Below are 22,249 nucleotides of genomic sequence, written 5' to 3' on the forward strand. Positions count from 1 at the left end.
ATTTCATCAAGAGAATCAGTCTTAAGGTTGGGTACTATAGGGGCTGGCTGGCATCCCATACATAAATCTCAAAGGGGAATTAACCCTAGCTGGTAAGGGGAATTCCTAATCCTATGAAGGACAAAGGGGAGGAGCAGCACCCAGTTATTGCAAGTTTCCAAGGTCAATTTAGTTAAGGCTTCTTTTAATATTTCATTTATTTTCTCCATGTGTCCTGAACTTTGGGGCCTATGTGCACATTGCAATCTCCAATTTGCCCCACTCATACTTATGGTCTCTTGGACCCCAGTACCTTAATCTGGGACCTGGGTGCCCTCCATGGGCATTCTCTAAACCAGTGACCTTCCTCCATACAATGTGCACATTGGTTTTTACCCAGTGGTGGTCTATGTCATCCTCCAGACCTTATGTCATTGGCTATGTGCTTTCTTACTCCAGGGTCCAGAACATTGTTTGCCAATAGAACCTTTGCCAGATCCCGGTTTAAGGCCCTTCCTGTCTTTAACTGCTTTCCTCAGAACTGTCCCTGTTATTGTACACTCTCTCTTCTACCTCAACTAAATCTTACAGCATCATTTGTCCTATTCTCTCCCTTCTATGTAATTTCTTTTTTATGTCTGGAGCAGTCTGATTAATGAAAGCTAAAGCAACCGTGCCTGTATGTTCAGGCTTCTCTGGATCAACATGAGTATACCTGTGGAAGACTTCATTAATCCTTTCAAGAAAGGTGGCTAGACTTTCATCTGTTCACTGTCTGACATCATACACCTTGGCCAAATTAATAGGCCATCTTGCAGCAGCCTTGAGCCCTGCCAACTGAGCCTCATGGTAGACTAGGAGACATTCCTTACCTGGAGCTATGTTGTAATCCCACCTGGGCCTCTTGTAGAGAAAGTAATCATCAATATGGACATGATCTGTGGTTGAGACTGCTGTAGTGTCTGGGACATTTTGGCGTGCTTCTGAATTAATACGTCTGTGATCCTCTATGGCAGACAAATCTTTTAAAAGCTGCTGACAATCGTCCCAGGTGGGATGGTAGGTATACAGAACAGTTTCAAGAAATCAATCAAATCCCAAGAATTGTCAGAGAACTTGACATTCTGAGTTCTCCAGTTATAAAGATCCGATGTGGCAAAAAGCCAGTAATGATGAGATTGATTGATATTAGCACATTGGCAGTCCGGTGGTCCACAAGGGAAGAACTGTAGAATCTGCCTCTTGTTCCCCCGAGGTCACCCAGCAGCTCCAGGTCCTGGGTTGCTCAGTCAAATGGTGGTTCCAACCTGGATAAAGGGACCACAGCCAGCTGAGGAGTAGGAGGAGCTCTTTATGGAGGGGTGGAAAATTATTTCCTGGGGAATCCCATCCTGCAAAACAGAGGAAGCGGGGTAAGTGAGCCAGACCCTCTAGTTTTGGAGAGCCTATGGAAGGAGGATTGTTAATGTGGATCAGAAAGGGCTTGATCCATGGAGGTGGATGAATCACTAGGTCCTTCCAAACTACAATATAGGACATTTGGTCTGGGTGCCCCATGCTTTCTAGACCACTAGGAGACGACTGGATGTAAGAGCAAGAGAGCTATATTACAAGAGCGATCAAACTCAGGACCCAAGTCTCAGTGACACAGCAGTAGAGAAGTGGGACCCCGAGCCCTGGGTGAGCAGGGTTTTAAAAGGGAAAAAGCACAGCAGGGGGTTTGCATGACAACTTATGGGGGGAGGGATTCATGCCTTGACCTTACAGGATTGGGTAAAAGCAATAGGGATGAGATGACCTTCATAATCACATAATCTACATTATCACATAATCTACATAATCACAATTGTCATTCTTCTAAGCTACATCTGGAATGTTGGAGAGATTTTTCCCAACTGATTCTCATTGATTATTGCCAGGGAGACTGTCTCTATTTTCTATCAATATTTATTCTGTAGTATTTCCTGGAGGCTGTTGCTAGGAGACTTAACTTTGTTTTCTGCCAAGTGCACATTCTGTGATATTTCCTGGTATCTGATTTCAGCTCCTGGTCAAGATGGCTCCTCATTTCAAAATGGAGTCATTTAACTTAAACTCTTCAGGGCCACCCAGCCATGCTCCTATTTCTCTGATCTTCTCACACTTCTTCTCTCTTCCTCTCCTTATCAAAAAATAATAAATAAATAAATGAATAAGTAACTCAAGAAATAAATAACAGCAATAGAAAACTCACAAAATTGGTAGACAAAACATACAAGCAAAGGTCCTGCTTTAATGCTAGTTTCTTGTTGTTGTTGTTTCTGGCTGATAGGTTTGATATGGCCAGAACTGTCCATCCCAGCTAAGGTTGCCAGCTTTGTTTAGTTCTCTTAAGAGCTAAACAAAACTTTTGTCTTTTATACTTTTTTCCTGTTCAGTCTCAACACAATGTGATTGGATGCACAAGATTTGCTAGCCCTTCTATGTTGTATGTGACTCTGGATTGTAGTACACTAACCACTGGGAAACACTGCCCCAACTGGCACACTGCTAGGGCCCAGACTAAACTGTGGACAAAACTGTGGACACCTAGAGAGTCAATGTTTCATGTTGCTAAGGGCGAGGTGAGGTCATGCACTCATCTCTTTCTCCACAGAAAATGTCTCTCATTTTCTGTGCCTGGTTGCTGGACTGTCTGTGTTCATGATGCCATGATACCACAGGAGCCAGTGACAGCTGCCTAGGCTGATGGACTGACTCTTTGTCACTGTCATTTTGGTACATGGATCAGGTCTCTGATCACATTGATGGCTAAGCTAAGCTAATGGTAGCCTTGCACTTAAAGAGCAGATAATTAAATACACTTTTAGTTCAATGTTTAGTTTATTAATTAGTTAAAATTACTAGATACTAGCTCTTCTATTTAAAAAGGCAAACAGGTGTGCCTTTCCTATAGACTTCATGTTAATTGCCTATGTTTTATGATAAATGGCTAGAAAAAAGACATAGAATTTACATAAGATTTGATGCTATAAAATTTTAAGTATGAAAATTTAAAAATTATTTAAAGATCTGGAAAAATGTTGCAGAGTTAATTAAAAAAATTAAAGGGTCTAAATAAATATTTAAGGTAATATTTAAGACTTATCCCCTTCTCTGTTATTGATATGCTCATATTTTTATAAAATCTCAAAAGTTCAGTATTATAATATTGAATAATAGAATTGAGATAAGCTGATGAAACACTGACTGCTTATTATCCAGTCACAAGCTTGAGATTTTAACTTTCTCTTGCTTGTCTTCTGGAAATAGATTTAGAGATGTAAATTTGAATATCTGCCATTTCGAGGTAGACTTTGAAATAGGATTTAATAATATTTTAAACCTATTCCTTCTAGTTGCTTTGTTAAGGAAAGTCCAAACTTCCAGTGTGTAATACTAAAGCCTTTAGTGTACTTGAGACCTGAATCTGACATAGCTCAAACGGACCCCAGATGAGTTTTTTCCTTGGTATTGGGATTGCTCACTTTTCCCATTTAGTAGACAAATTTAACCCTCTGTTTCTAGTCTCCAGTTTTTCTCGACAGATTTTCACTGGGTTGATTCTATCTGGGATCAGCTATAGACTACACCCTGAGATCTAGACTTTCTGGAAGCTGACATGATTGCTCACTGCCTCTTCAGGTGGCTCAGCTAACCAGACGCTCCTGAGGACTGCCCCACTGCCCAGTCTTTGGGTGGCATTTCAGCCTTTCTAACCCCTGATGCCAATGGTCCTATTGTTATAATTGAAGCAGTTTCAGAATAAGAGACCACCAGCCCAAAATCCCACCTAACAGGCTGAAATTCTAAGTCAAAGGGGGCTCCCTGCCATTAGCTATTTTCTTGGGGACCTGCTTAGTTGGAATAGGAACTAATATTGCAATACTGGATATGCAAAGCCAGAACTATAACAGCTCTAAGGTAGAAAGCTTTTGGTCATTTTTGGACCATGCTGCTTAACAACTTGTTAGAATATATTAGGCAAAGACAAGGAACTATACAGTTGATTGTAATGAGAACCCAGTACCACCAGTTTGAAGCTGACCATGGACTGTAAGAGCCCAAGATTGACCTCTTTAGGAACAAGGAAAAGGACTTGGGTCCCAATTTTATAATATTTAAGAAATTAAAATTTATTCATGTAAAAATTAATACCTGTACAAGATTTATTTTTGCTACCTTACATTCTGGAGAAGCTGCATGCCACATTATAGATCATTGTTTGGCTGCATTTGCTGTTCTTGGCATGCCACACCAAATTAAACCTGACAATAAAGCAGCTTATACCAATAAGCCCTTTCAAATGTTTTCTAAAGAAAATTATTTATTAAGTATGTAACAGGTATTCCTTATAATCCTATGGGTCAAGGCATGTTTCAACGTGCCCATGCCACCATTAAGATGTATTTACAAAAGACAAAAAAGGGGAAATAATGTCTTCCTTGATCATCCAGAGCTCAATTTAAATTTTTTAACCTGGACAAACATGGCAAATCTGCAGCTAAACATTTTTGGCACCCTGAAACCTCCATGGTTAAATAGAGGGACCCCTTGAATAATACATGACATGGACTTAACCCCATTTTGATTTGGCACTAGGATATGTTTGTGGTTCTTTTTGTAGGTTAAAGATGCTGCTCGATGTCTGCCAGAGAGACTGGTGCAACTAGTGGATTACATCAAGAAACAAGATCATTCCCCAAGTGATGATATTGCTGATCCTGCTGCAGCTGATTCATCCGTTGAAGTCTGAATTACACTTTTGGGCTTTAGTGCCCAAACCCCCTTTTGTTCCTCTTGTACATGTTAGCACACCTTTGTTTGGCTGATCTGGTACTATTCATCTTTGTAATTGCCAAATGTGTCCACATAGCTCAATAGCGCCAAGCTAGATTTAATGCCATTGAAAGAGCAGCATCCTGTGACTCCCTCACCCCAGGTAGGGGCTGGGCTTGCCCAGCTCAAATGTAAGCTTTAACCTCTCCTTTCCTGTGTTATGGGCCGGTTAGCCAATGACGCGTTCTGGGTGATCAGATATTTACCAACCTAAGACACAGAAATCCCCCTATAAGTGGGATTCTCCCATAACAGGTAAGATACTTATTGGCAATCACTCTCACCTAAGAAAGGCACGATCCCTTTGTTTTAAATCGAAAGAGAGGAGTTGTGGCAGCCTATTTGGAGTTTTTGGTAAATTGGCATGCACATCTCAACAGTGGAACTCAGTCTCTTGGCTCTGACTATTTTCCAAAATCCAGTGTCTCATAGACTGACTGACCTTGGTGGTCCTACAGCAGATTGCTCTGACCCTGAGAAACTCTGTGCAACCATAGTAACCAGACAGCAAGCTCTGTGTAACCATGAGTGAGCACTCATATATTTTGGCTAAGTAAAATTGCCTGCTTGAGAGACTGCTTGTCCTTTTCTGCCTACTTAAGTGTTAAGTTGACGTCCATTAAATCAAAACTTTGATCAGCATGTAGACTAGGAGTCCTTCTCTGTGTCACCCTGTCTCTCTCTCTCCCCAGCCCTCTCTCAGGTGGTATTCAGGTGTCCCTGCCAGTGACAACATTACGGTTGTGAGCCTCCATGTGGTTGCTGGGAATTGAACCCAGGACCTCTGGGAGAACAAACAGTTCTTTTAACCCATGAGCCATCTCTCCAACCCCCTGGCTCCTTCTTAATTGTTCTGTAGATGCCTGTTTGTCTTTTTAGGGAAGAGAATAGAGTGTGGATTGGGATGGAAGAAAAGGTAGGGAGGATCATAAAGGAGCTGGTGGACAAAAAGCAATAATCAGAACTTATTGTATGAAAGAACTATCTATTTTCATTAAATGATTAGCAATGAAAAAGGGCTAGAGCAATGACTGAGCAGTCAAGAGCACTGACAGCACTTAACAAGGAGCCAGTTCCATTTACCAGCATCCACATTGAATCTGACAAATAGCTGCAACCCCATTTTCTGAAGCCAACTTTTGAACCACAGAAAACACATGTAATACTACATGGTGCACAGACAATATTTGTTTGTTTTACTTTGTGTTCGTTTCCTTTTTGAGACAGGGTTTCCCTTTGTAGCCTAGGCAGACCAAGCTATGCTCAAACTCACAGAGATCCATCAATCTTTGCCTCCCCCAATGCTGGGATTAAAGGCATGTGCCATCATACCCAGTTTAAACTTGTGAAAAAGAAATAGTTTAAACATTGCATAAATCTGTTTTTAAACTTTTATATTATTTCTTACCTTGCAGCTGTGTTTTGCTTACATGTTTTTTGTGTGAACATGTTGGATGCCCTGGAACTGGATCACAGACAGTTGTGGGCTGTCATGTTTGTACTGGGAAATGAATCTGGGTCCTCTTGAACATTAGCTAGTACTTTTAATCCTGAGTCCTCTCTCCAGCCTCTATCTTGTAAATCTTAAGAAGAAAACCAAGAAGGACCATTGGCCCATTGTCTAGGGATGATGGCAACACAACTGAGCTAGACAGGGGGAAGTATCATACTACAAAAGAAAGCAGAGAGGTTCAGAGATGATTCAGAGGTTAAGAGCACTGAATGCTCTTGCAGAAGACCGGAGTTCAATTCACTGCACCCAGAGGGAAGCTCACAACTGTCTGTAACTCCTGTTCCAGAATCAAACACCCTCACAGAGACATACAAGCAGTCAAAATAACAAAGTACACAAAATAAAATGACATCCTTAAAAACGAAACAAAACAAAACAAAAAAAAAAAAACATGATCTAAGTGTTCAATAACTATTTCAATAAAGAAGAAAACAATTCAGAAATAAATCATTTTATTTATATCTTACTATACAGAAAAAGGACATATAATGGCTGGGACAATGGAGATTTTTCTTCTTACATTAATACAGAGACCACAAGTGAAGACACAAAATACAGTAATTTTATAAATACAATGTTTTCTGCAGCACAAGGATTTATGTATTATTGGACACCTGTATATACACTATGGCTACTTCAGAGTTTGGGAGTCCACAGAAATATGGCCCTAGAGACATGTGGCATGCAGGATTGATATGCTGGTTTATGGTGGTAGTCTAACCCAGACAAGTTCAAGAGTCCAAGGCTAGCCCAGAGTACATGGGCATTTCAACGAAAAAGAAAACAAGGTTTTAAGACGGGAAGAAATGACCATTAAAAAGCTTGTTCACTTTTCCCTGTGTTGTCTTCTCCTTCCATTTAGTCACTTCTAATGGGTCCATGGTGCCTTGTGGCCTGAGTGTACTGGATGTTAACTGTCTGTGATCCACAAAAGCCCCCTTCATATTCACAGGAGCTGTGTCTATGTTGCTCACTTCAGTTTCAACGTTTTCTATATATAAAAGAATAGCCACTGAGACAGTTGTAACTGTTTTGCAGGAAGGAAAAGGACAAGAATGAGTGTCATCAAAACTGTCATTTTGTGGATGCCAATTTGGCATGGACCTTTGTCTCACTCATTAGATATCAGTGCTTTTTCATTCATGGTGTCAAGGAAACTTCCAGAACCTGGCAGGGAGGGTGATAACCAAAAAAGACCCCAGAGGGAGAACATCAACGTTTACAACTGCAGGACAAAGCCACTGACTATCCTGTTCTGACAGAAGCCACACCAAAAGGCAAAATCGTCTTTCTGACACAACAATACCCCTGTTCCCAAAGTCCCATTGTTTTCAAAGCTAACTTCTGTCTCCTATATCCTACTCAGCAAAAATCATTTGGATACTAAAACTGAGCAGAGCCTGAAGCCACAAGCTGTAAGCATCCAAAATGAGAGATGTGTCCCAAGCCCTCCATTTCTTGAAATGCAGAAGTTAGGTTTCTCTATTCACCACGGCCTCCTCTGGCAAAGACACAGTCAGAATCCCATGCCATAGACACAGTGCTCTCCACTAGGGCTTTCTCAGACAATTGGAAATACTGCTTCCTCAAGATACAGCTATACTACTCTTAGACATATATCAAAAAAATTGCTCAAGTATACAACAAAGACATTGAGCTTTATTCGTAATAGCCAGGATCTGGAAACAACCCCGATGCCCCTCAATTGAAGAATGGATATAGGAATTGTGGTACATTTACACAATGGAATACTACCCAGCAATTAAAAACAAGGAAATCAAGAAATTTGCAGGCATATGGTGGGAACTAGAAAAGATCATCCTGAGTGAGCTATCCCAGTAGCAGAAAGACACACATGGAATATACTCACTAATAAGTGGATAATAGGCATATAATATAGGATAATCATACTGAAATCTGTACACCTAAAGAAGCTAAGGAAGGAGGACCCTGTGTAAGATGCTCAATCCTTATTAAGAAAGGCAAATGGGATAGACATTGGAAGAAGGTGCAAATAAGGAAGGAGACAGGAACTTACCAGAGAGGGCCTCTGAAAGACTCTACCCAGCAGGGTATTCAAGAGATGCTGGGACTTATAGCCAAACACTGGGCAGAGTTCAGAGAATCTTATGAAGGAAGTGAGATATAGAAAGACCTGGAAGGGTCTGGAGCTCACAAGAACAACAGAACCAAAAAATCTGGGCTCAGGGGTCTTTTCTGAGACTAATATTCCAACCAAGGACCATTCATCGGGATAACCTAGAACCCCTGCACAGCTGTTGCCCGTGGCAGCTCATTCTCCAAATGGGTCCCCTAGTAAGGGAAATAGGGGCTGTTTCTGAAATAAACTCAGTGGCTGACTCTGTGATCACCTCTCCCCTAGGGCAGTGTACTGCCTTACCAGGCCACAGAGGAAGACTAGGAAAGACAATCCTGAGGAGACCTGATAGGCTAAGGTCAGATGGAAGGGGAGAATGTCCTCCCTTATCAGTGGACTGGAAAAGGAACATGGGAGGAGATGAGGGAAAGAGAGCAGGCAGGATTGGGAGGGATGATGATGGGGGGTACAGCTGGGATACGAACTGCATAAACTGTAATAAATAAAAAACTATATTTAAAAAAAAACTAAGCAAGAAGGAAGACCCTGGGAAAGATGATCAGTCCTCATTTAGAAAGGCAAATGGGACTGACACAGGAAGAGGGAGAAAAAAGGAAACAGGACAGGAGCCTACCACAGAGGGCCTACCACAGAAGGCCTCTAAAAGACACTACCCAGCAGGGTATTAAAGGGATGCTGATACTCATAGCTAAATTTTGGGCAGAGTGAAGGGAACCTTATGAAAGAAGTGGGAGCTAGAAAGACCTGGAGGGGACTGGTGCTCCACAAGAAGAACAACAGAACCAAAAACTCTGAGCTCGGGGGTCTTTTGTGAAAGTCCAACCATAGACCCTTCATGGAGATAATCTTAGAACCCCTGCACATTTTTAGTCCATGGCATTTCAGTCTTCAAATGGGCTTCCTAGTAAGAGGAACAAGGGCTGTCTCTGACATAAACTCAGTACCTGACTCTGTGACTACCACCCCCGAAGGGCAGGGGAGCAACTGTACTAGACCACACAGGAAGAAAATGCTGGCAGTCCTGATGAAACCTAATAGCCTAGGGTCAGATGGACGGGGAGGAGGATGTCCCTATCAGTGGTCGGGGGGGATGGGCAAGAGAGGAGAAGAGGCAGGGAGGGCAGGATTGTGAGAGGACAAGTGGGAGGGCTACAGCTGGGATACAAAGTGAATAAATTGTAATAAATTAAAAAGTAAAATTGAAAAAGGGGAAATATACTTCCTATCATTCTGAGAAATAAACCATTGTATTTTATTTGACTTTCTTCTATAAATTCTTATGGTTAACTATGGTAATAATTTTGAAAGGCACCCCTGACTCTGAAATAATTACAAACACATCATACAGAAACCACCTCAGAGTTCACTACCCACAATTCTTTTTCAACTATAAGGTTTTAATCAATGTCTGTTACCAATAACAACAACAACATAAAAAAAGCTTGTTCTAGGTGTTCAATAATTAATTCAATGGAGAAGAAAACAATTGAGAAATAAATCATTTTATTGATCTTATTATACAGAAAAGGGGCATATAATGGCAAGGACTAGGGAGATTTTTCTTCTTATATATATCAATACAGAGACCACAACTGAAGACATAAAATAAAATTCTTCCATAAATAAAATGTTTTCTGCAGGACAGGGACTTATGTGGCATTGGACACCTTCATATACACTGTGCCTGCTTCACAGAGTTTGGGAGTCCACAGGAATACGGCCCTAGAGACATTTGGAATGCGGGATGGATATACTGGTATATGGTGGTAGTCTCACCCAGACAAGATCAAAAGTCCAAGGCTAGCCCAGAGTCCATAAGTCTTTCAATGAAAAAGAAAACAAGGTTTTAAGACTGGAAGGAAAATAACCATTGAAAAGCCTGCTCACTTTTCCCTGTGTTGACTTCTCCTTCTCTTCAGTCACCTCTCATGTGTCCATGGTGCCTTGTGGCCTGAGTGTACTGGACGTTAATAGTCTGATCCATTAAAGCCGCCTTCATATTCACAGGAGCTGTGTCTATGTTGCTCACTTTAGTGTCAACTTTCAGAGCATGTGAAAGAACAACCACAAAAGACAGTTGTAACTATTGCACAGGCAGGAAAAGGACAAGAATGGAAGAAGTGTCACCAAAACTGTCATTTTATGGATGCCAATTTGGCATGACCTTTGTCTCACCCAGTGTCACCTAGAGACCAGTGTTTTCCCATTCATTGTGTCATGGAACCCTCCAGACCCTGGCAGTGAGGGTGATAACCAAAAAAGACCCCAGAGGGAGAACATCCAGGTTCACAGCTGCAGGACAAAGCCACTGGCAACAGTGTCCTGACAGATGGACACTTAAAGGAAAAACTGTCTTTCTGACTCCACAAGACCCCTGTTCCTACAGTCCCTACATTGTTCTCCATGTCACCTTCAGAATCCTAGGTCCACCTCTCCGATCATTTGGATACTAACAATTTGAGCAGAGTCTGAAGCCACAACTTCTGAGTTCCCAGCATGAGAGATGTGTCCCAAGCCTTCCATTGCTTCAAATGCAGAAGTTAGGTTTCTCTATTTACTGCCGCCTCCTCTGGCAAAGACAAGGACTGAATCTTCGGCCATAGACACAGTGCTCTCCACATCGAGGGCACATATGTGTAGCAAAGAAGATGCGCTTGGGCTGCCTTATGGCCCTGAGTCTATCTATTTGCTCTGCACAGAGTTGGGTAAATCTCTCTGTGGAGACATAACCGAAGTCATCATAGCACTCAAGAGGGGCAGGGTACTGTTCCACATTCATCTTGTTCAAGTTGGCTGTGTGCAGCAAAAGGTTCCTCAGGATAGGCATGGAGAAGTCATTGCAATAGAAACTGACCTTGGCCAGCTGGGAGCACTTGCTGAGGGCAGGTATGAGCACAATGAGATGAGAGTCCTTCATCCTACAACACTTCATGTCCAGGGACTGCAAAGTGTCTGCCACCTTCTCTAGGAAGACTCGGAGAGGCATAAGATCCAAAGCCTTTAAGCCCACACCTTTCATGTCCAGATGTTTCAGCTGAAAGAGCTTCGGACACTCAGAGAAGTAATTCAGGTCTGACTGTGAAATGTTACAGTGTGTGATGGACAGGGTCTCCAATGGGGTCATCAGGCACCTAGGGATAGACCAGTAGGTTACTTTCTGTAAAATGGTGTTGGAGAGTATGGGGTGACATTTACATAGAGGTAGAAGAAACCCAGTTTCCCAAGGATTCAAAGGGCATCATTTTAGATGCTTCCTGCAGAAATCTCCTCTCTTAAGATGAACTGACACTTCTTCTCTTGGCCTCAATCTCAAGCAGAAGCCAGTTCAGCTCAAGAGCTCAGGAAGCACACATAAAGAGTTCCAAAACACGCAAGTCCTGGCAGGCTCTAGGGACACTTCCTTTGTACTCACTGCACTCTGGATCCCATCAATGCCTCTGCACAGTCACACTTGTAGTAATTTAACATCCTCACTATCCCCATTGTCCCAGGCACTCAGCTGTACTTAAACTCAAAACCTGTCACACATGGGAAATTTGGGAGAGACTGAGGCTGTTCTCACAGACCAGATTTCAGAGCTCCCCTCGACACTGTGCTTGTGAGTCCACCGATTCCTCACTGCACTCTCCCCTTCCTGTTCCCTTTCCATTGGATTGGGTGGGCATCATTCCAAGAAGAATTACATCCAATCCTTAACGAATCTGACCTTCGGTTTTATGATTCATTTTAGTGCATTTGACACTATGATTCATTATACATGGAATCAAGACATGCATTCTGTATTCAAGGGGTGCTAAATGCTTGTACTCACTGACTGGCAGGCATTGTGAACTACTAACCCTTAAAACTAAAGAGAAAGTTCTGCTCTGGTAGCTAACCCAGCTCTCCATCCTTGCTTACCTGAGGACCCTTTTGATGCAGTTTCTGAGAAAGTAGACCCTCCTGAAGGAGAGGTGCTGGAGACAGTTGAATCTGGAGAACTGAGAAATGAACTTGTTGATACACTTGTCTTCCATGTCTGTTGTCCTGTTGCCAATCTTGAAGATGTTCTTCGAGACCGGTGCCAGTAAGAGTTTGTGAAGATTTTTCATCTGACCCAGGCAGGGAGCAAACCGTGCCAGCATAAATATATTCCACTCTGTGTTCAGTTCAAATTCCCGGATGTGCTCTGGATGAAAAACCTTCAGGACCTCTTTGATAACATGGACAGGCTGAATCCAGATGGTCATTTTCATACAGCAGAATTGGATGGAGCCCTTTCTCTGCTGGGCCCACTGCAAGAAGCATGTTTGTTCTTCATCTATACGTGGCCTGAGGCAAAGGTCAGCTACCACCTTCAGGCACTGCCTCAGTGCATATCTGGGAAGGACCTTCACTACTTGCTGCTCATCTTGGTTCTCTACTGAGCAGTCACCATCCTCTACACCATTCCATATGCTCCAAAATTCATGGTACTTCTTCCTCAGGTCAAGAACTTGAAGTTTTCCCCTCCTGTGGGTAAAACATGTCAAGTGTCAGCTACATGGCAAGACCCCACACTGACTCAGCATTTCCTCCACATCACTAAATTTAGCTCTAACTTCTGCCAAGGTGGGTGTTTTTTCAGCAGCCACTTCCCACCCTGCAGAAGCTTTCCCTGACCTGCACAGGTAGTCCTGGTAAGTTTCCTTGCTCTAAGTAACTCAGTTTCCCCTTAATCCCATTACTAGTGATTGGGGGAGGCCAGGGATAGCTCATTTTCCTGTGTGGCTACATCTGCTCCAAGCTCTGATATAGGCAACAGTCCTTAGCACAAGCAAAGAACAGCTTCCAAAGGCCCTGTATCTCTATCCGATGATCACTCAGGAGACTCTGATACTCTCAAGAAGAAGCCATTCTCCCTGATCCCACAATATCTTCCCTCTTATCCATAGGCTCCATTCCACAGTACTTGCTTATTGCTTACCTGGGGTGAAACTTTCTTTTCAGCCACGTGTCTACTCTTGCTAGAACTGCCTGGAAGGTTTCCAAGTCAGGGGTCTTCATCAATGCCCCCACAGGGAGACAGGGGAAAGGCCAGGCTGCCACCATTGCCTTCACAGTTGTAGTGTGTCTGCCAGTCAAGGCCTCCTTGAACAGTGCTGGGAAGAACACCATGGGCAGTTTGTCCAGAGCTGACATGTCCAAGGTCTCATCTCTCAGCAGAGCCTGCCTTGCCAGCTTCAGGAGTGTGGGTGGAGTCTGAGCACTCATCCTGGAAGGTCTTCAGTCAGAAGGATCCTGGGGAGGCATTTAGGGGAGAATACATTCTCAACATCAATTTTGGAAAAACCCCTCACTATCACAGGAACCACTGAAGGTCAGTGTTACTGCTCTGGCAGTGGTAGAGACATCAGTTTAATCCATTGTCCTCAGTGGAGATCTCAAAACAACCTCCCTCACTGATATCTCCAGGAGCCTCTTACAAGGACACCCAGTGTTACACATTCCCCAGTGTTCCATCCAACCCCAACCAAAGCCCCAGTCAATCCCATCCCCACTGGGCAGGGGTCCCCAGCAGTCTGAAAGATGGGTACCATCTTTGTGTGCCAACCACACATAGATCATGTCACAAGTCCCCAAACACAAAGCTTGGGAAATTTACACACACAACCTAACAATTATTTTTCTAAAACATGGAACCTGTCTGGGAAAAACTGAGATGATCCTGGAAACTATGGTTGGTACTCCATCCTGTATTACTTAAAGTTATGTAAAAAACCTGAATTGAAATCCAATCTGTGTCTTCAGTAGTTTCATCTGAAGACACAGGAATGAACAATCCTGTCACAGAAAGCCATCCAAGGGAACTATTCAACATTGTGGTAAGGATGCAGAAGTGTAGGCCTTCTCAGGGGATGTCTCCTGGTGTGGGGAAGGGGCAGGTGGGAAAGGACTCCTGTTTCTTTAAGAGGCTGGCCACTTGAAGTTTGATCATATTCCATTAAGTTTATTGGCCACACAAACAGAATTTTTTTTTTGGTTGGTGGGACATGGAGACCTTGACCTGTGTGAACTGGGAAGTGAGTGTGCTCAGGGTTCAGTGATGTGAAATTGCCCAAAAATCCATAAAAATATTGCGAATTTTAAAAGTAGTTTTAAATACTATACATCCAGAAAAATGCCTTTAGAAACTTAAGTAAGTAAATAAATAAAGAAATGAATAAATAAATGACTTCCCCATCTTGGGCCTAACCTCTCTGTTTCAGGGGCCCTGGCCCTTTGGATGAAAGTGACTTACTTGTTCTGAGCACTGATGAGCACAGGATCTCTGGATCCCAGTAGAACCAGGCTGTCACCATAAACTTCATGTCCCAGAGGGAATGACTCCTCTGTCTTCCTTGAAGCCTTTATATAACACCCTGCCAGCCCCTCCCTATTTCAGCCCCACCTACCAACCACAAGCTGCCATCTGCTTGCATATTGGAGTCCACACACTTAATCCCACGTTGGGTTTTCCCATTCTCTAGATTGAATCAATGCAAACACATCCAAACAGAATAGGATGAAAATCATGAGTCCATTTACTGACCTCACCTTGAATTTTATTATTTGCTTGCTCATTTATTTATTCTTCTATTTGCTCTTGTTGTTCTTGGTTTTGAAATATGTTTTGACAATATGGTTCCGTAAGTAAGGTTAACTTAGAATTCCAATTCACAGGGATCCTTTGCCTCAAGGCTTCCTGCAGGGAGGATTACTATGTGAGCCAACTCTCCTAGCTGTGTTTATACATTTGTAACCAGCATGTTTTAGAGTAGGATGCTGTAGAGTGTAGGGTTAACCTGTTCCTGAAAATATACACTTATTTGTCTATTCTGGAACCAAGAGATGAGCTTCATACTTTCCACTCTTCTTGTATGGTAGATACTCACAGTTGAAGCAGGGGGATGATGTACTTTCAATAATAATGTTATCACTTCAGAAATAGCCTAACAGTTACCATTCTAACACAGACTCAGATTAATGAAAGTTTGTTGAACAAAGGACAAGATTCTAACCTAAACAAGGGTTATAATCCAGGCTCCAGAGCCAGATTATGATGTCACTCTCTCTCTCTTAGACAGCCATTTCATTTAGGAAAAGTAAAGAACAAAAAGGGACCCGGTAGCCAGGTGTAGAAAACATATGGTGGGCTGCCACTCCCAAGCCAGTGTCGCTATAGTAGCATGTGCTACAGGGCTGGAGACACAATTTCTTCAGAAATTCCCTCCCTGGCAGGTCCCTGGCAGACCCCCCCACCCTCCTACCTGGCAAAGAGACCGAGTTCTGAGTTTTCTACGCTTTTTTGTTTGCGGTTGTGGGGCTGGATTAATAAGTTTTTTTTTAATCTTTCTTTGTTACTCCTAAAACAGCACAACTAACTCTATAAAGAAATTTATCATTAATAAATTATTAAAGGCTTTAATAAGAATAAAATGTAAAAAGAATAAACTTAAGAAAAGTAATAAATTAGATTCAGTATCAAAAGGCATTATAGGAATAGTAAAAGAAATAATGGTCTCCTTCTTAAGAAAAAATAACATGAGAAGTACAGCTGGCACGAGTTTACCCCTCCCTTCATCGTCTTGTTCCTAGGGAAGATCATAAATCTTTAGCAGGACATAAGGGAGGATGGTTGACAAAGGTGTGTTTAGACTTTGGCAGGTATTCAACTTGGCTCGAAGGACTATTACAGCTCTTGACTTTCCTCTTCACTAGTCAGTGATAATGAAACCATAGTTTGAGGTTTTTGTTTCTTGTTTGTGTTGATCAGAAAGTTTCTAGGCAAAGATTTCTTGTGGGCGCTGCCCTGTGTTTAAATATAAACTTTGTATCCTTGGTAAAAGTCTGAATGTTCTGGCAAGCATGCAAACTTTAAGGAATATACTAGGCTGTTGTGATCTTTAACACAAGCAGAACATGCATTTGTCATCTATTGTTTGATTCTAAGCAGCAAGTATGAACTGTTGAATTGTGCTCTGGTTTCAGGCATGGAGGGCCTGAGAACTTGGTCTTAATTTCACCTTACAATCAAAATGGAGACTTGAAGACAAAATGACTTCAGATGTGTGAAGTGTGACAGCAAGTGTTAAAAGATGACCCACAGTCATGCTGTGAACTGAAGTAGGTCTCTACAGAGGGGCTTTAGAGATTAAGTGGGTCATAACAATATTTGACATGGCTTTCTGTGCCTCGAACTCAGGTAGTGCAATCCTTGCATGGCATTCACAAAACTGTAAGTGACATCTAGACTTGATCTACACTTGAGGGAACATGCCTATCTTCCCAGAATGTGAGAGTTTGAGCAGAAGAGGGCTCAGAAATTCCATGTCATCTTCGGCTATAATAAGAAGTTTAAAGCAGCCTGGATTGGACTACACTTTCTCACAACTTTTCACAAAGTCTATCAGGGAGAGAGATGCCACCTGTGGTTCTCAGGAAGTTGGGTGTGATTTCAGAAAGGGAAGATCGCTGGACATGGACAGATGCTCGGTGGTTAGGAGAGCACCCTGCTATAGTAGCATGCCCAAGTTCAGTGCCCAGGATGTATGGCAGTGACTTGAAATGTCCTATAACTTGAGTGCAAAGGAATCTGCTGACCTTTCCTGGATGTAATGGAAACAATTATGTTCATGTGGACTTGCACACAAGCACACAGACATATACAAACAAAATTGGAGAGACATTGATGAGTCTGGAAAGACAGAGACCTTGACACACTCTGTACTAATTGGGACATGTCTGTCAAATCCTCCTCTTACGGGTCAGGGAACCCTGTGGAAGAGGAGGAAGAATGACTGTGAGAACCAGAAGGAATGGAGGACACCAAGGAAACCAGGCCTTCTTAAAGCCAGCAGAAGAATGCATATATGAACCCAGAGAGACTGAGGAAGCATGCACAAGGCCTGCATGGGTCTGTACTACATGGGGTGTCAGTGTGGAGAGGAATGGACAGCAGCTCCCATACCTAACCTAGAAGCAAGGGATAACCTATTGCAAATGGGAATTGAGTTCCTTCAATGGAGTCTCCCCAAGAATACAAACCCTACTCTGACCAGCAGGCCCAGTGACCAACTATTGATGACAACACAAAATGAACTCAGTGGCATCTTGGAGTTTCTTGGTCTCATAATGTTTTATCAGGACTTTTCTTTACTTTTTATATTACTTTGCTTGTATATTATGTCTACCAATTTTGTGGTTTTTCTGTTATTGTTGTTTACTGTTATTTATTTATTTGTATAAGGAGAAGAATTGGGAAGAAGAGTGAGTGGAGAGGAGAAATGGGAGAATAGTGTGGTGCCCCCACCCAAGAAAAATGACAATGAGGGAAGGTGAAAGAAACTGAGGCAGAGAAAGCCAGTTTTATGTTTTCATGGGATTTGTTTATGTGTGAAAGTGTCCTCCATCTAAGTGACACATACTTTTTTTTTTTTTCTTAGACAGGGCTTCTCTGTGTAGCCTTGACTGCTCTGGATCAGACTTGCTTTAAACTCACAGGGATCTTCATGTCTCTGTCTCCCTGAGTGCTAGGATTACAAAGAAGTATCACTGTGCCCACCTCCTCAAGGACTATCTTAGAATTTTTTTCCTTTGTTGGTTTGTTTATTTTCTCCTATTCCAATTAGTTTGTTTTTGTTTTATCTTCTTATAATTCTATTTCTGTTTCTATGTTTTGTGTTGGACTTTCAAAACATGGTTTCTCTCTGTAACTCTGGCTGTCCTGGAACTCACTTTGTAGACCATGCTGGAATCAACACAAAGATCTCCTGACTCTGCCTCCTGAGTGCTGTGATTAAAGGTGTGTATCACCACACCTGGCTCCCTCCCTCTCTCTCCATTTTTTAAGATTTAATTATTGTGTATGTGAGTGCATCTCATGTACATCTGCATGATAGAAGAGGACAGCAGATCACATTATACATGAGGTTGCTGGGAATTGAACCCAGGACCACTGGATAAACAAACAGTGCTCTTAACCACTGAGTCATCTCTCCAACGACCTGGAACCTTCTTATTATTCTTTAAATACCTGTTTGTCTTCTTAGGGAATAGAAGAGAGTGTGGATTGGGATTGAAGAGAAGGTGGGGAGGATCACAGGGGACCTGGATGACAAGAGGCCATAACCTGAATGTATTGTATGGAAAAAAAAATCTATTTTCAATAAATGAAGAGCACTGAAAATACCTGAGGAAATGATTGAGCAGTCAAGAGCACTGTCTGCTCTTAACAAGAAGTCATTTCCATTTCCCAGCATCCACATGGCAGCTCTCAAATATCTGCAAATCCTTTTTCTGATGCCAACTTCTGACCTCCAAAAGACACATATAACACTCCATGGTATACAGACAAAAATTGTTTGGTTTGCTTTGTTTTCTTTCTTTGTCTCTTTCATTTATTTATTTATCTTTTTGAGACAGGGTTTCTCTGTCTAGACTCTGCAGAGCAGGCTAAGCTCAAACATTCAGAGATCTGTCCACCTTTGCCTCCTCCAGTGCTGGGATTAAAGGTACATGCCATCATGTCCAGCTTAAAGTTGTTAAAAAAGAACTAGTTTAAACATTACATAAATCTATTTTTGAATTTTTATGTAATTTATTACCATGTATTTTATGTGCATTGGTGTTTTGCCTGTGTGTATGTTTCTGTGAAAGTGTTGGATCCCCTGAAACTGAATCACAGACAGTTTTAGGATATCAATTTTGTGTTGGATACTGAACCTGGGTCCTCTGGAATAGCAGCTAGTTCTCTTAAGTGCTGAGCCATCTCTTCAACTTCTAGTATGTAAATATTGTCTACTATGTACAAATTATCTAGAGATGATGCCACCAAGAATGGGAGCTAGACAGGGAGAAGCTTCATACTACAAGAGGAGGCAAAAGCCTGGAGAGATGGCTGAGCAGTTAAAAGCACTGAATGCTCTTGCAGAGAACCCCAGTTCTATTTATCGTATCAACATGGCAGCTCACAACTGTCTGTAACTCCTGTTCCAGGGAATCTGACATTCTCACACAGACATGCATGCAGTCAAAACACCAATGTATACAAAATAAAAATAAATAATTTCTTTAAAATAAAAAAAGGAGTCAGAAAGTGGAGCATCTGTAGTTTGACTGTAGCCTGGGTTATAGATTGAAACTATTTCATCTAGCCAAGTATAAACACTCAGTCCTCAGTTCAATAACAGAGAATCAATATACAGCCTTGAGACTTCAGATAGTACAAGTCTAGAATTTTTGAAGGTGGGAGCCATAGTACCCTGGAGTAAAAGAGAGCAAGAAACATGGAGAAGCCCAGTGACTTTTTAACTTCAGCCACATTCTTTTGGAAAGTTTGTTTCAAGTAAAGAATATGTTAGACCCAGCTGTGGTGGTACAGGCTTTTTTTTTTTAATTTTTCATCAATTACACTTTATTCATTCTGCATCCCCCCATAAGCCCCTCCCTCCCCTCCCAATACCACCCTCCCTCCTCCCTCTGCTTGCATGCCACTCCCCAAGTCCACTAATAGGGGAGGTTCTCCTCTCCTTTCTGATCTTAGTCTGTCAGTTCACATCAAAGTGGCTGTATTGTCCTCTACTGTGGCCTGGTAAGGCTGTTCCCCCCCAGAGGGAGGTGATCAAAGAGCAGGCCAATCAGATTATGTCAGAGGCAGTCCCTCTTCACATTACTATGTAATGCAATTGGACTCTGAACTTCCCTGGGCTATATCTGTGCAGGGGTTCTAGGTTATCTCCATGAATAGTGGTACAGGCTTTTAATCCTGAACTATGAAGGTAAAATATCGTGTAGAAGGAAACACCCACCTTTAAAAGTGAAGTCTAACTAAGTGTCAAAATGAGGTGATGAATCAGAGAAGAATTTGAGGCCATAGAATATTCCCAACTCTCATGAGAAGTGAGAGGAAAGAGAAGCTCCTCAAGGGAGCAGCACAGAGAATGAGGGAGAGGGAGCAGTTTTACTGGGAAAGATTCACAGAGAAACGTTACAGACAATAAGCTGGATACAGGTGATTGTTACAGGTGATAACAGAACCAGCCAGAAAAGGAAAAGGATCTGGATTAGAAGAGATTGTAGAGGCCAAGAGAAAAACCAGAATGAACAAGTCAGATGTGGGAGGATTTTGAGCCAGAAAAGCTGAGTTGAACCAGCTAGGAAGGGTAAGCTTAGGCAGCAGTAAGTCTCCAAGGCTGAAAACATTCTAAGCCTAGATTAGATTGTACAGAGGCTATAAGCTTCCAGGCTGAGCCTAGTTTAGCAGATGGAGGCAGTATGCCTCCAACTCTACAATGGCATCTGGTGAATTAAAGTTACATTTATAGTAGATAGATATATCATACGTAGGTAGGTAGGAATATGGATGATAGGTAGGTAGATAGTTTCAGAATCAGGGTTTCTACTACTGAGATGAAACACAATGACCAAAGCACCAGTTGGGGAGGAAAGGCTTTATTTGGCTCCTACTTCCAGATCCATAGTCCATCACTGGATGAAGTCAAGACAGAAACTCAAGCAGGGTTGGAACCTAGAGGGAGGAGCTGATGTAGAGGCCATGGAAGAGTGCTGCTTACTCTTCTTCATGGCCTCTTCAATCTACCTTCTTAAAGAACCCAGGACCATCACCCCAGGGATGGCACCACCCACAAAGCCTGGTCCTCATCAAGCAATTGCTCACTAATTGAGAAAATACATTACAGCTGGATCTCATGGAGGCATTCCCTCAAATGAAGTTCCTTCCTCTCTGAGGACTGTAGTTTCTGTAAACACGCAAAAGCAGCCAATATAGATAGATAAATAGATAGATAGATAGATAGATAGATAGATAGATACATGTGTACATACATACATTTATACATACATACATATTTAAGAGATGAAAGAAAAATTAAATAGGTAGGTAGATTGATAGATACATAGATGATGCATACATATATATGTACATAGATACTTAATATAGATGATACATAGAGATAGAACATGCATAGATAAAAAGATTGATACTTAGATAGATAATACATAGATAAAATGGTACAGAGATACATATATAAACGGATAAAAAAGATAGATTAAATGGAAAAGTAGATTGATATATACAAAGATAGTGGATACATACATACGTATGTACATACATAGATAGAGAGATGGTAGATAGAGATAGAGAAATAGAGAGCGAAAGACATACAGACATAGAGACATTAGATATATATATAGATACATTCATACACAAATGATTCATATATACATATATACATACATAAAGATAGATTGATAGAAAGATAGATAGATAGATAGATAGATAGATAGATAGATAGATAGATAGATAGACAAATAAATGATAGACATAATAAATGTGAGGTAAAAACATTTCAGATCCAAATATTAGGCTGCAATTGTGTCTCTCTGGGTATAAGACTTTTTGTTCAATCTTTTTGAACATTTTCTTGGGAGACATGAATAAAATTCCTCCCACCCCAGAGAGAGTGCCAACAAAACACTGCAGCTATGATTCCAACCTTGAATTAGCAATCAGGCTTGCTAAATCCCTTAGTGTATTGGGCTTAATCTTGCAGATAGTCCAGTTGGTAGAAAGCCTCAACTCAGCATAATAACTTCATGTCACTCAAATTTCAACTGATGTGACAAAGGCCATGACCAAGAGTAACTAGAGAGGAGCAGGTTTGTTTTACCTCACAGCTTTTAAGTCCACTGAAGGAAGTCAATGTAGGAACTAGGGATAGGGACCTGGAGCCAGATACTGATAGAAAAGCCTCAAAGGAATA

General features: G+C 41.7%; 2 protein-coding genes across 2 annotated transcripts in view; one reads left to right on the forward strand and one right to left on the reverse strand.

Annotated features, from left to right (window-relative positions):
• The window catches only part of LOC132652901 (PRAME family member 12-like), a 39,496-nt gene extending 34,743 nt beyond the window's left edge, over window positions 1–4,753 (forward strand). Inside the window, 1 exon segment of the mRNA XM_060378840.1 lies at window positions 4,625–4,753. Coding sequence (XP_060234823.1) covers window positions 4,625–4,753 — 129 coding nt within the window.
• A 6,269-nt stretch (window positions 4,754–11,022) lies between these two features.
• Window positions 11,023–13,700, reverse strand: LOC132652902 (PRAME family member 12-like). Its single transcript, XM_060378841.1, has 3 exons — window positions 13,414–13,700; window positions 12,369–12,959; window positions 11,023–11,599 (listed from the first exon to the last, which is right to left on the reverse strand). The coding sequence occupies exons 1-3, from the start codon at window positions 13,698–13,700 to the stop codon at window positions 11,023–11,025; spliced, it is 1,455 nt and encodes a 484-aa protein (XP_060234824.1).
• Window positions 13,701–22,249: the final 8,549 nt, after the last annotated feature.

The sequence above is a fragment of the Meriones unguiculatus genome, chromosome 3, assembly GCF_030254825.1.
Source record: "Meriones unguiculatus strain TT.TT164.6M chromosome 3, Bangor_MerUng_6.1, whole genome shotgun sequence".
Taxonomy (NCBI): domain Eukaryota; kingdom Metazoa; phylum Chordata; class Mammalia; order Rodentia; family Muridae; genus Meriones; species Meriones unguiculatus.

What these genes read in the sequence shown, in the direction of transcription:
- LOC132652902 (XM_060378841.1), bottom strand. Translation starts at nt 13,700, where the DNA reads ATGAGTGCTCAGACTCCACCCACACTCCTGAAGCTGGCAAGGCAGGCT. An exon ending in AAAAGAAAGTTTCACCCCAG is followed by an intron (nt 12,960 to 13,413) that starts GTAAGCAATAAG and finishes TTTTACCCACAG; the next exon opens with GAGGGGAAAACTTCAAGTTC. An exon ending in TGCATCAAAAGGGTCCTCAG is followed by an intron (nt 11,600 to 12,368) that starts GTAAGCAAGGAT and finishes GTCTATCCCTAG; the next exon opens with GTGCCTGATGACCCCATTGG.